The sequence below is a fragment of the Procambarus clarkii genome, chromosome 21 (genome assembly GCF_040958095.1).
Source record: "Procambarus clarkii isolate CNS0578487 chromosome 21, FALCON_Pclarkii_2.0, whole genome shotgun sequence".
Classification (NCBI taxonomy): domain Eukaryota; kingdom Metazoa; phylum Arthropoda; class Malacostraca; order Decapoda; family Cambaridae; genus Procambarus; species Procambarus clarkii.
Window position 1 is genome coordinate 42,608,284 of NC_091170.1, and position 14,398 is coordinate 42,622,681.

Sequence of the window (14,398 nt, forward strand, 5' to 3'; positions counted from 1 at the left end):
GTGTTCCAAAGCGTTCATTCCAGTATGTTGTTATTTTACTGTGAAGATTTGGGACCTGGCCCTCCAGTATTTTCAATGTGTATATTATTTGATATCTCTCGTCTCGCTGGGGGTTATATAAGGTTGGGGGTTATATAAGGTTGGGGGTTATATAAGGCTGGGGGTCATATAAGGCTGGGGGTTATATAAGGCTGGGGATTATATAAGGCTGGAGATTATATAAGGTTGGGGGTTATATAAGGCTGGTGGTCATATAAGGCTGGGGGTTATATAAGGCCGGGGGTCATATAAGGCCGGGGGTCATATAAGGCTGGGGGTTATATAAGGCTGGGGGTTATATAAGGCTGGAGGTCATATAAGGCTGGAGGTCATATAAGGCTGGGGGTCATATAAGGCTGGGGGTTATATAAGGCCGGGGGTTATATAAGGCCGGGGGTCATATAAGGCTGGGGGTCATATAAGGCTGGAGGTCATATAAGGCTGGAGGTCATATAAGGCTGGGGGTCATATAAGGCTGGGGGTCATATAAGGCTGGGGGTTATATAAGGCTGGGAGTTATATAAGGCTGGGGGTTATATAAGGCTGGGGGTTATATAAGGCTGGGGGTCATATAAGGCTGGAGGTCATATAAGGCTGGGGGTCATATAAGGCTGGGGGTTATATAAGGCTGGGGGTTATATAAGTCTGGGGGTTATATAAGGCTGGGGGTTATATAAGGCTGGGTGTTATATAAGTCTGGGGGTTATATAAGGCTGGGGGTTATATAAGGCTGGGGGTTATATAAGTCTGGGGGTTATACAAGGCTGGGGGTTATATAAGGCTGGGGTTTATTGTATGATGAAGTGGTAGATGAATGCTAGAGGGAAAGTATAAGGGTAGGGGAGAGGACTGGTGGACAGGTTACAGGTTACAGCCCCGCTCCTGTGCCAGATAAGTCCACAACGGGTTCACCATAGCCCGTACTACTTGGAACTTTTTGTTCCGAGTAGCTGAATCTAAAACAACAGCAACTGATGGGCACAGACCTAGGTGCGGAGGTATTAGGCTTATTTTGGTTAGTCATGGGGTGGATTGTAAGTGGCAGGGATTGGGGGAGAAGAGATTTAGTTCTGGTTTAGGGAGTAGGCTGCAGGGGTGGGGGGGTGGGGGTCAGGAGCAGGTAGGCTGGGTGTGTGTGTGGGGGTCAGGAGCAGGTAGGCTGGGTGTGTGTGGGGGGGGGGGGGTCAGGAGCAGGTAGGCTGGGTGTGTGTGTGTGGGGGGGGGGGGGGGTCAGGAGCAAGTAGGCTGGGTGTGTGTGTGGGGGGGGGAGAGGCGTGTTTGTGCTTACCTATCAATGACTAGATGGAAGCGAGGCCTAGCTTTTTATGCCTTGCCTATTAGTCTTATTTTTTTTTTACTGGCGGTTTTATAATTTAACTAATCTGATGTTTGACTTTTTTGTCGAATCTGGCCTTAAAGTTGTGGATGCTGGTGACTTCCATAACGTCTTTCAATGTATTCCACTTGTTGAATACCCAAACAGGGTACAAGTATTTTCTTCATTTGTACCTCCAGCTTTCATTTTCAATTTAAGGAGGTCCTTGTCCACCTTGTCTATTCCTGTCAGTATCTTGTATGTTGTGCTCATGCTTGTTCTCTCCAGGTTTGTGAGGTCCAGTTCCCTGAACTTGTTCCCAAAGTTTAACAGTTCTAGCATTAATCTTGTTAAAACATCTGTACTTTTTCCGGTTAGGTTTTATGCGTCACAATACGTATATGGATTCCAGGCCAGTGCTGCATATTCCAGTATTCGTCTTACAATGGCTGTGTAGACTGCCTTGAAGGTGTCCTGATTTAGGGTTCTAAACAATGTTAAAATATTTGCCAGCACTCCAGATACTGCCAGTATTATCCTCTTTGTGCACCTTCGGTGTTAGATATGGGATTGATTGGGAGGATATAATTGCAATATTTTTTCACTCTGCGATTCCTGTAGACGTCATCTCCTTAGATATGCTCATAAGCAAACATTTTTCAATTGACGTGGACCATCTCCTTTCTCACTTTCATTATGTTTATCACCTTACACTTGCTGGGACTGAATTCTAGCCACCAACTGTTAGTTAGGGGGCCTCGTAGCCTGGTGGATAGCGCGCAGGATTCGTAATTCTGTGCCGCGGGTTCGATTCCCGCACGAGGCAGAAACAAATGGGTAAAAGTTTCTTTCACCCTGAATGCCCCTGTTACCTAGCAGTAAATAGGTACCTGGGAGTTAGTCAGCTGGCTTCCTGGGGGTGGAGGCCTGGTCGAGGACCGGGCCGCGGGGACACTAAAGCCCCGAAATCATCTCAAGATAACCTCAAGATAACCACTCATTGACTAGTGAAGGTCTTCCTGAAAATTTCTAGTGTGTGTGTGTGTGTGTGTGTGCATCCTCACCTAAGCTGTACTTAGGTAGTACGAGATGGAATTAGCGTACGTCTGTCCTCTAAGTTAAAGCTTGTTAGAGGTGAAACTTTTAGAGAAAGTTTGTGATAATGATAATTCTGTGGACGGACTGACCCGTGAATTGCTGAGAAAATTTGACTCGCCGGCATGAGTACCTTAGAAGAAAGGATTAGGGAAGGAACCTTGAGTGTTGTACAACGGAAAACTCGCCATGATATAAGACCCCAGAAGTTCTTTTGTAGTGTCCTGTGTGACAGTGACCAATACGGTGTTACCTGTGCTGTATATATAAGTAATAGGTGTATTTAGTTGATCATCAGATTGAAATACATGTGGTAATGATTTTGTTTGGTGTTATTTATTCCCCCATTCCAGTTGGATTGTCTATTACTGCTCCGTTCTTAATAACTTAACCCTGACTTGGAGTTGGATCTGGTAAGAGGCGGCAGCACTAAGGCCATATAGAAAGTTGTATGAAAAGAACATGGTTACTGGTTAAGTGAGGCCATAACAGGGGAAATATGGTAAAAACCTATAATTGTAATGACTAATCAACCAGGCTGCAGTGTCTATATTGGAGTGCAAGCTGCAAGAACTAACATTCTGGTTGATAAGGCTCTCAAAACCTGTGACTTTTTCTGTTTTAATTCTCTGGATGTTATAGTATACTACTGTACCTGATTCCCAATTTGCAAATGGAAGTAGTTTCCACACACCTTGTTCCACTACCTAATGGCCACTAACATTCTAGTAGCTTCGACGAGGACAGGAAGCCGAAGGTTTGTCAATGTTACCATCCCATTGTATAAGAATACATTTTACAACCTATTTGCTTACCTTATTTGAGATCAGAGTTGTCTAGTTGATACACTAGGGCCTTATTTGAATTAGCAGCTTTACCCAGTGTCCCAAGCTGTTTCATTCCAATTGCAGTGCTGTATTTCATTTATTAATAGAACAAAGTATGGTCTGTTTGAATTCCTTGACAGGTAATGATCGATATTTTGAAGGTATACTGTACTGTTGTTATATGTAATATTTTATTGGAGGAATGAATTTCAGCAGCTGTAGCTTACATTTCATTGTAGTGTAATTCAAAAAGGTTATGTAATCAAACGGAGACTACCAAGAGGATTGACCCTTAGGCCTATGCCTCCTTTAAGAATGTTGCCTTACAGTCACAAGGGAAACAATGTTTATAGGAAAAGCTTTTATGAGGAAATTATGATTTTATTTTGGAATTTACTGCCATTGAATGTCATCAAAATATCTTCTATTTAATTGTAATGTGTAGACTAACTGAAGAGGAAGACGCCACAGTTAATTAATTAGGTTACAACAGGTATTTCCCTTTACCTTGATTACTATATTATAAATTTGTATGTGCCTTGTGTTCTCAAACTACAGTTGCAGCTTGTCTTGGCCTTTTCAAAATAGTTGTGAACATAACCCTCACATCAAATAAAACCAACTAAAGGTTTTTATATTTATACAAATATAATCATAATGCCAACTTTCAATAAAAACAAATTTAAATCCAATAAGCAGAGGCCACATTTTCAAGTCACGCGGCCAACTACTCTTAACATCAGAACCTATTTTTCAGAATTCCAGCTTTGCGAGAGTTGTGCAACATCTTTAAACTTACAAAAAAAAAAATTCACTACTTCACACCAATTGCGCAGTGCAGATGAGGTAAGTACATACGTGTTCTTCCGCCACCCTACCAGCCAGCAACATTCCATACAAGTTGACTGATTAAAGATGATGTACTATTACATAAAATATTCCAAACAATACTCGCTACAGAATGCAACTTAAGGCTTCTGGAAATAGTGAGAGGTACTCACCCAACATAGTCAGCAGAGGTTGTCATGGATGACTGCAGTGGGAACCATGGTAAGGGCGCCCGCTAGCGCTCGCCCGGATAAAATCATTCCAGTTAGCACTGCATATATCTTCCCTTTAAACCAAAAGTACTTAAGATACAAAATAATCTTTAGTTGAGCAAGAGTTTCAGTGCACTTTGGTTGACACTACACACTCTGGTAGCGACTCTACTAACACTGGAGGGTAGTACTAGTAGTATGCTAAACTTGTGGATAAATTCAATACACACGTTTTGGATTCGTGGTAATTTTCCTTTAATCACATAAGAGGTTAAGTTAGTTTCCCTCTACAGCTGGCCAGTTAAGTTTTCTTATCTAGTTTTTTTTCTCAATCCAATCACCACAAAGTCTGGCGAGGTTTACAAACGCACTACATTAACTGATGACCACACGGAATAATGCACGGTTCATACAGCGATAACACCACTTAAAAAAGTATACTTTTTTTTTTTAGTTAAAATCCTCTTTACACTTGCTTCTACACGTTTCACAAGCAATGGTCACTCGGCCCAAAGGATTAATATAAAATAGTTGCAATAAATAATTCAATAAATATCATAATCCCAGAGTCTAGGCCACAACCAGGTGTTGTAATCCAGCTGGTGAATAATGCTGATAGAGGAAGGTTTGATGGTTACAACTTGTCCACACCACCACCACCTCTCTCAGTGACTTGGCACCATCGCCTGCCTTTCTCACACTCTGCTCACTACCATTTCGAATATATTGCACTTAATACCGCCTATAAGGACTACAGTAGACACTGTGCTATCACATCCGCACATTATCACCAATGAATTCACCCAATTGAGGGCAAAAGCAGCACATTTTATCACCAGTAAGCCCACCGACCACCTCCTCACATCGTTCGTCAGACACTGGTGAGCAGAGAACTTTACAGCGAAATCCAACTATTCGACCATGTGTCCGATGAAATTAGTATTTCGCTCGCTTCTATCACCATCAACTCTTGTCACTAAAACCACACTATTATATATTTGCTTGTAGAAATATCTTTAAAAGACTTAATTATAGCAAATTACAAATACAAATAAGGAAAAAATGTCTACATACTATTGAGTAAAATAGGAGTAATGTATATATATTTTTGGATTGGAGAGATCGTAACAAAATAAAAATAGTTGAAACATAAAGAAATAAGTCACTTGTTTATCCCGGTGGGGTTCGTGAGCGTTCGAGGAGACCCTACGCCGCCGACTACACATGTACTTGTTGCCACACCGGTTTTACTTTCATTGGGTGATACAGTTCCATCAAACGCATTGTTACTTTTATATTGTGATGATAATTTAATGATTTATTGTACAATTTAATTTAGCAACGGAAGGTACAGCTTAAAACTTGTCGTAAAGTAATCTGAATTATGGCTAATGCTAATTTTACTCAGTGGACCTGTTCTGTTTCCCTGGTAGATCCCATTTTCTATGAGCAAGTAAGTATGCACGAGTCTTTCGTGAGACTCCACCTTCTTGAGCCACTTGCTCTATACATTGGTCTAGATTTTCCAGTGTGTAGGCTTGCAGCTTCAGTTCCACTGATTAATATTCATAAATAATAAATTTGCCAAACATACAATATATAAAGATACAAGTAAAGTAGAAATTCCATTTAATAGACACGTCATTCCCCGACTGGGGACGTTTCCCATTAGTGTTAATGCTGCCAGTCAATACAATATATTTAAAGGGGATTATAAAGAAGAATAAAGATAAGTACTGTATAACTAAACAATACTGTGAGAGAGAACTACACGGAATCCTTTGCATATCTGAATATTCAGGGAATTTTAAATACGAGAACATTATTAATTTAAACTAAATTATAAAATAAAAATAATGATCTAAAATACTTTGAACGTATCAAGGATTTGTATGACATCAAAGCAAACGTGAACCAGATTCTGCCATGCAAATTTCATATGAAAGAAGCTCATCAAGAGGAAAGAAACATGTCAATATATATATCCATTACTATTATCAAACGTACCACAAAAAGACACAATGAGATAGTTAATTCTTTCTAATCTATATTCAGCAAGCCATGTTCACTAACACGGAGATCAGAATACATAATGGACTTGCATGTATATTCCTTGGGGATATCCAAATAAGCAACTGTGTGTAGCTCAGGAGAGCAATACATATGCATATCAAGTCCATTCTCCTCCAATGTTGGGTAGAAGGGTGACCACAGGGACCAGCTCAAGATAGTCAGGAGGGACTGGGTGGTCACAGGGACCACCTGAAGATAATCAGGAGGGACTGGGTGGTCACAGGGACCACCTGAAGATAATCAGGAGGGACTGGGTGGTCACAGGGACCACCTGAAGATAATCAGGAGGGACTGGGTGGTCACAGGGACCACCTGAAGATAGTCAGGAGGGACTGGATGGTCACAGGGACCACCTTAAGATAGTCAGGAGGGATTGGGTGGTCACAGGGACCACCTGAAGATAGTCAGGAGGGATTGGGTGGTCACAGGGACCACCTGAAGATAGTCAGGAGGGACTGGATGGTCACAGGGACCACCTTAAGATAGTCAGGAGGGATTGGGTGGTCACAGGGACCACCTGAAGATAGTCAGGAGGGATTGGGTGGTCACAGGGACCACCTGAAGATAGTCAGGAGGGACTGGGTAGTCACAGGGACTACCTGAGGATAATCAGGAGGGACTGGGTAGTCACAGGGACTACCTGAGGATAATCAGGAGGGAGGGACCCCATGAAGCATCTCTAGAATAAAAGAAGAGATCCCTGACTCCTTCTCCCTGTTAAGCATCTCTTCTGCAACGTGTCGTATTTCATCTTCCCCATTATATAAGACACAGTATATTTATACGTCAAATATCTTAATTCATTACATGTTATCATCTCAATAAGAACCATTTGTCCACTCAAGATATATGTTCTCTTGATAAGAGATATCTCTACAACACAAACGAGATCTCAACTTATTAAGCAATATTTACAGCACTGTATCTTCCGCCACCTTGATGGTCGCATTGCTACTGCATTTTCTACTCGAAATATTTAATGTTGTCTTTGCTAGATTATTAAATTTATAATATATATATTATATATATATATATATATATATATATATATATATATATATATATATATATATATATATATATATATATATATATATATATATATATATATATATATATGTTGTACCTAGTAGCCAGAACGTCGTACTCGGCCTACTATGCAAGGCCCGATTTGCCTAATAAGCCAAGTTTTCCTGAATTAATATATTTTCTCTAATTTTTTTCTTATGAAATAATAAAGCTACCAATTTCTTTATGTATGAGGTCAATTTTTTTTATTGGTGTTAAAATTAACGTAGATATATGACCGAACCTAACCAACCCTACCTAACCTATCTTTATAGGTTAGGTTAGGTTAGGTAGCCGAAAAAGTTAGGTTAGGTTAGGTAGGTTAGGTAGTCGAAAAACAATAAATTCATGAAAACTTGGCTTATTAGGCAAATCGGGCCTTGCATAGTAGGCTGAGAAGTGCGTTCTGGCTACTAGGTACGACATATATATATATATATATATATATAAATATATATATATATATATATATATATATATATATATATATATATATATATATATATATATATATATATATAATATATATATATTATAAATTTAATAATCTAGCAAAGACAACATTAAATATATATATATATATATATATATGTCGTACCTAGTAGCCAGAACGCACTTCTCAGCCTACTATGCAAGGCCCAATTTGCCTAATAAGCCAAGTTTTCAGGAATTAATTATTTTTCAACTACCTAACCTACCTAACCTAACCTAACCTAACTTTTTCGGCTACCTAACCTAACCTAACCTATAAAGATAGGTTAGGTTAGGTTAGGTAGGGTTGGTTAGGTTCGGTCAAATATCTTCGTCAATTTTAACTCCAATAAAAAAAAATTGACCTCAAACATAATGAAATGGGTAGCTTTATCATTTCATAAGCAAAAAATTAGAAAAAATATATTAATTCATGAAAACTTGGCTTATTAGGCAAATCTGGCCTTGCATAGTAGACTGAGAAGTGCGTTCTGGCTATTAGGTACGACATATATATATATATATATATATATATATATATATATATATATATATATATATATATATATATATATATATATATATATAAAAGAGGAGCCTCACAACAGCTGGATGCCCAGCTGAGAGAGAGCCCCGTTACCTAACGCCCCATAACTCTGCTGCTCTTATTGGTCGCCCAGATGGTATCACAGTGAACCCCTGGAAGAATGGCAAGCAGTTTATATGTGATTATATGGGTGTAACAACCCTGGCAAACACCTACATTGACTTCAGTGTTGCACAACCGACGCTGCTACTCACAGGTAATCAGCCAAGTCCCATAAGTACAGAGAACTGGATCACCACTACAGTTTTGTCCCCATTGCTTCTGACACACTCGGCGCCTGGGGTAAGAGTACCACAAGTTTTTCGAAAGAATTGGGATCTAAGCTAATTGAAACAACAAGATACCCCTAGAGCTTCCAGCTTGCTTTTCCAGCGCCTCAGCGGTGTGATACAGAGGGGAAATGCACACTGCATTCAGGGTTCCTGCCCGCCATCTGAGGAGCTGGAGGAACTCGACAACTTATGATAATCATCTTTGTACCTTATATGTAACTCCTTTTTTGAATACAAATTTTAAATAAAACTAATTATATATAAATATATATATATATATATATATATATATATATATATATATATATATATATATATATATATATATATATATATATATATATATATATTTATATATTCGAGCCGACATCGAAGGCTATATATATATATATATATATATATATATATATATATATATATATATATATATATATATATATATATGCGAACAAGCCTGAATGGTCCCCAGGACTATATGCAACTGAAAACTCACATCACAGAAGTGACTCAAACCCATACTGCCAGGAGCAACGCAACTGGTATATACAGGACGCCTTAATCCGCTAGACCATCACGACCGGATAAAAGGAAGTGATAGCCGAAGCTATATGAACCACTTCCCGGCCGGCACTCGGATAGTAATCTTGGGCATAGCATTTTATCAAATCACCTCATTCTTTGGGGCACACGTGAGAAACACAAATGCGAACAAGCCTGAATGGTCCCCAGGACTATATGCAACTGAAAACTCACACCCCAGAAGTGACTCGAACCCATACTGCTGCGAGAACAGTTAAGGAGACAGTGGCCAACACGCTAAAGCCTAAACAGCTCGGGTTCGGCATTCTACAAGGGTGTGAGGCGGCAGCTCACACAGCTCGAGCTTTCGTTGCTAATATCACATATGAAAAGCCCCTGATTAACAAAGTAGGTCTTATGGTCCCTGGTATGTTGCTAGCTAGACATGTTGGTGAATCTGGTTAGTTCCACCAAGAGGCCCTGTGCAGTGTCACCCAGTGCAGGGCTGAGCCTTTGTTTGATGTGGTTGGGTTTTAGTTCTGTGGTCCCACCTGCTGATCCTGTTGGGAAGGACAAGGCTGCTTTATGGACCACAGATTCGGCCACCCAGAGAGGTTCTGCTCCAGTAGCCCCAACTTGTAGAATGTCGTCCTTACGCCGAGCCCTGGGTGGGTGTTTGCCCCTTATGGCTTGAGCTGTTGTAGCATCTCTGTCAGCAATTGAGTCCTCACTGGTGACGACTCTTATTGTGCCTATAGTGTTTCCCTCTTCTGTTTTCTTGGTGACTGATGGTCTGATTTTTGATGTCTCAGATACGCCACTGTGGCTTTTCCTGCCGTGGGTATTTCTCACGCAAGTCGGAAGGGGCACCTGGTTGTCCTCCCTGCCCTGGAAACACAAACCGAAACTGTCTCTATTTTCCGCTTGTTACAATTTGTAATAAAGTTATTACATCTTGGCTTAACGTGTTTATGACGTATTAGAACGTTGTTACAACTTGCTATATTGGTTGTTATAACTGGTTAGGAGGTGTTAAAACTTGTTCGAATGTTGTACCAACGTCGTAGTTTCGGTGTGTGTTTGGCGGGTGGGAAAGTCATTTATGGCTTTGATAACTGAGGCAGCTAAGGTTTTGTCTTTCCTTGCCGGGGTGGCCAGACATATGTTGCCAAACAGTAGGAGGTTGTGCCATGCTTGGGTCGCTCCAGGAGAGTTGTTGACCTTTCTCAGGAGGGCGGATAATTTGGCTGCTGCATGGGGGCGGGCTGCTTTAGGGATGTGTTGCAAGGTTGTGGCCGATGTCGTTTTGATAGCTTCTAATAAATTATCTGTGGGAATGAAGCTCTGGGAGGTGTTTTGCCTGACGGACGGTGTAGGCTGTTGATTGGTGTTCTCCCTGGGAGGGCGCCCAGAACCCAAACATCTGGTTCCGTTGTGGAAATGATTGCGTATGTGACCGTCACTCGACCGGATACAGCGAACGTTGTCACACTAGTCACATGTCTGACATCGGCCTTGTCTACCTCCAGCTTGATGGCTTATCTTGGCTCATCAACAGCCTGGCTGTCTGTTGAGAGTGTGCGACATGGGCGGGCGCTGGGTGGGAGGGTGGACGATGGACGACGGGCGGAGGCTGGAGGGATGGTCAGCTGGACATGGCAATTACCACTCAGATGAATGGAGTCTGGGTATCTGCTATGACATGCGCCATGCCTGGATGCCTGGAGGAACAGGTTGAAGTTCTGTTACTTGCCAATACAATGGGTGGGTATACACCCACCAAGCAATGGGTGTGTGGCGCGGTAGTGGGTGGCCAGGTAGTGGGTGGCAAGGTGGCCTCGTGGGTGGGGAGGCGAAGTGGGGGGTGAGCGGGAACTGCCCGGCCTGTGGGTTGGGTGGGGGGGGGGGGGGGGGGGGGTCAGGGTGACACTAACACTGGTATAATATCCCCGTATATCACTGCACAATAATGGATATATCATACACTTGTAAACTGACGTACTGCACGTAGGATGAATACGATATCGAATCAACATATACGTATCCAAATATACGTATTGTATACGTATCATAATAGTATATATATGTTGATTATATTTATAAATCATAAAACATTGATTATGACTTTGGACTATCTAATGCAGTTATTAGAAACATACAAATTAAAGAAATTAATTCAGATTTAGAAGAACTAAGAAATGCCCAGAGACCTGAAAGCTGCAGTATTAAAAGTTATGACAAGTTTTGTAATAATAGGTATTTGTATGGTCAGCACAGTAACCGAACCAGGCAATGTGATGTAGTCATTGCGCGAATTCGCCTTGGCTATAGACACATCTGGCAGGTTGGTGAGGCTTAGCCACTACCAGAATACTCAGATTGTAAACTCTGTGACAAACTTTTAATGCATTCACTAGAACACTATATTGTTGAATGTGAAACCGTACAGGACTTTAGACCTCCTGGCCTCTTGTACCACTAACTGTGTAACTATTTTATTGACTCAGGTGTTCTGGACGACACCCTAACAATTTATCCAAAATTTGCTTGTCCATTTTAAAGAATGAAGAACAATTTTTATTTATATTACTTCTAAGCTGCATCACTTATGAACCCATCCCTGCCCTTGTGTTGCAGTGCACAATAGAAAGATATTTTCACATATCCGTACATTCAAACATTGATTGTAACCATGATATATATGTACGTCCGCCTACAGTTTAGACCTATTGTCTTATGTATGACCCTCTGTCCTGCGTGACAGTGAATACTAGCATTATCCTCACTTTAATAAGACTTTATCAAAATCCTCAGATTAGGCAAAATTGTAATTAATTTTGTCAATAAAGATGTTAATAATAATAAGGTGACCCCATTTGGGCGATTCTGAGAGTCGTTAGGTCCTAATAAGTGTGGTTCTTTTTGTGCCGGGCAACGGGCTGTGGCGAGGCTCCTCTTGATGATGTCGTTGACTTCTTCATGTCTTGCAATCTTACCCTGTGATTTACGACATACCAGACCATGACGACCATATTGGTCTGCCATCGCAGTTCCGCAGATGCACATGTGTTCGGTGAGGATGGGGGCGGCAAGGCGAAGGGCAACTCCAATGCGGAGAGCGTCATGATTGAGGCGAGTTCCCAGGGCTGCATTGGACACAGCAAATAAAAAATCCCCGGCGTGGGGTGCTGTTACCGCTAGGAGGCGGGCTTTGTTTTCAGCATCTGCGTTGTCAATCATTGCTGTGACAGTCTTTTCTATTATGGGGCTATCCCAGTGGGCCTGCTTGTGGTCTTTTGGGGCTTGTGGTCTGGGTATTGGGTGTGCAATGGTGTCCCATTGTCTGGCTATATATATATATATATATATATATATATATATATATATATATATATATATATATATATATACATATATATGTTGTACCTAGTAGCCAGAACGTCGTACTCGGCCTACTATGCAAGGCCCGATTTGCCTAATAAGCCGAGTTTTCCTGAATTTATATATTTTTCAATATTTTTTTCTTATGAAATGATAAAGCTATCCATTTCATTATGTATGAGTTAATTTAAAAAAAAAATTGAGTTAAAACTAACATAGATATATATCCGAACCTAACCAACCCTACCTAACCTAATCTAACATACCCCAACCTAACCTAAACTAACACAATTAATTCAATAAATTATGTTCTTAATATAATATAATAATAATAATTCAAATAAACTAATTTGAAGCAATTTATTGAAAATAAAGAAAATCACTCGGCTTATTAGGCAAATCGGGCCTTGCATAGTAGGCCGAGAAGTGTGTTCTGGCTACTAGGTACGACATATATATATATATATATATATATATATATATATATATATATATATATATATATATATATATATATATATATATATATATATATATATATGTTGTACCTAGTAGCCAGAACTCACTTCTCAGCCTACTATGCAAGGCCCGATTTGCCTAATAAGCCAAGTTTTCATGAATTAATTGTTTTTCGACTACCTAACCTACCTAACCTTACCTAACCTAACTTTTTCGGCTACCTAACCTAACCTAACCTATGAAGATAGGTTAGGTAGGGTTGGTTAGGTTCGGTCATATATCTACGTTAATTTTAACTCCAATAAAAAAAAATTGACCTCATACATAATGAAATGGGTAGCTTTATCATTTCATAAGAAACAAATTAGAGAAAATATATTAATTCAGGAAAACTTGGCATATTAGGCAAATCGGGCCTTGCATAGTAGGCTGAGAAGTGCGTTCTGGCTACTAGGTACGACATATATATATATATATATATATATATATATATATATATATATATATATATATATATATATATATATATATATATATATATATATATATATGTGGTACCTAATAGCCAGAACGCACTTCTCAGCCTACTATTCAAGGCCCGATTTGCCTAATAAGCCAAGTTTTCATGAATTAATGTTTTTTCGTCTACCTAACCTACCTAACCTAACCTAACCTAGCTTTTTTTGGCTACCTAACCTAACCTTACCTATAAATATAAGTTAGGTTAGGTTAGGTAGGGTTGGTTAGGTTCGGTCATATATCTACGTTAATTTTAACTCCAATAAAAAAAAATTGACCTCATGCATAGAGAAAAGGGTTGCTTTATCATTTCATAAGAAAAAAATTATAGTAAATATATTAATTCAGGAAAACTTGGCTTATTAGGCAAATCGGGCCTTGAATAGTAGGCTGAGAAGTGAGTTCTGGCTACTAGGTACGACATATATATATATATATATATATATATATATATATATATGTCGTACCTAATAGCCAGAACGCACTTCTCAGCCTACTATTCAAGGCCCAATTTGCCTAATAAGCCAAGTTTTCATGAATTAATGTTTTTTCGTCTACCTAACCTACCTAACCTAACCTAACCTAGCTTTTTTTGGCTACCTAACCTAACCTTACCTATAAATATAGGTTAGGTTAGGTTAGGTAGGGTTGGTTAGGTTCGGTCATATATCTACGTTAATTTTAACTCCAATAAAAAAAAATTGACCTCATAC

The 14,398-nt window shown here is 39.8% G+C and overlaps 1 protein-coding gene across 23 annotated transcripts in view; it reads right to left on the reverse strand.

Annotated features, from left to right (window-relative positions):
- The window catches only part of LOC123760692 (nuclear receptor coactivator 2), a 562,651-nt gene extending 557,455 nt beyond the window's left edge, over positions 1-5,196 (reverse strand). For 22 of the 23 annotated variants that reach the window (XM_069328371.1, XM_069328357.1, XM_069328359.1 and 19 more), the window contains exon 1: positions 4,278-5,196. In XM_069328371.1, coding sequence (XP_069184472.1) covers positions 4,278-4,303 — 26 coding nt within the window. In that variant the 5' untranslated portion in view covers positions 4,304-5,196. The remainder of the gene's footprint in view (positions 1-4,277) is intronic. The other variant, XM_069328360.1, reaches the window with a different exon arrangement.
- Between the last annotated feature and the right edge of the window lie 9,202 nt (positions 5,197-14,398).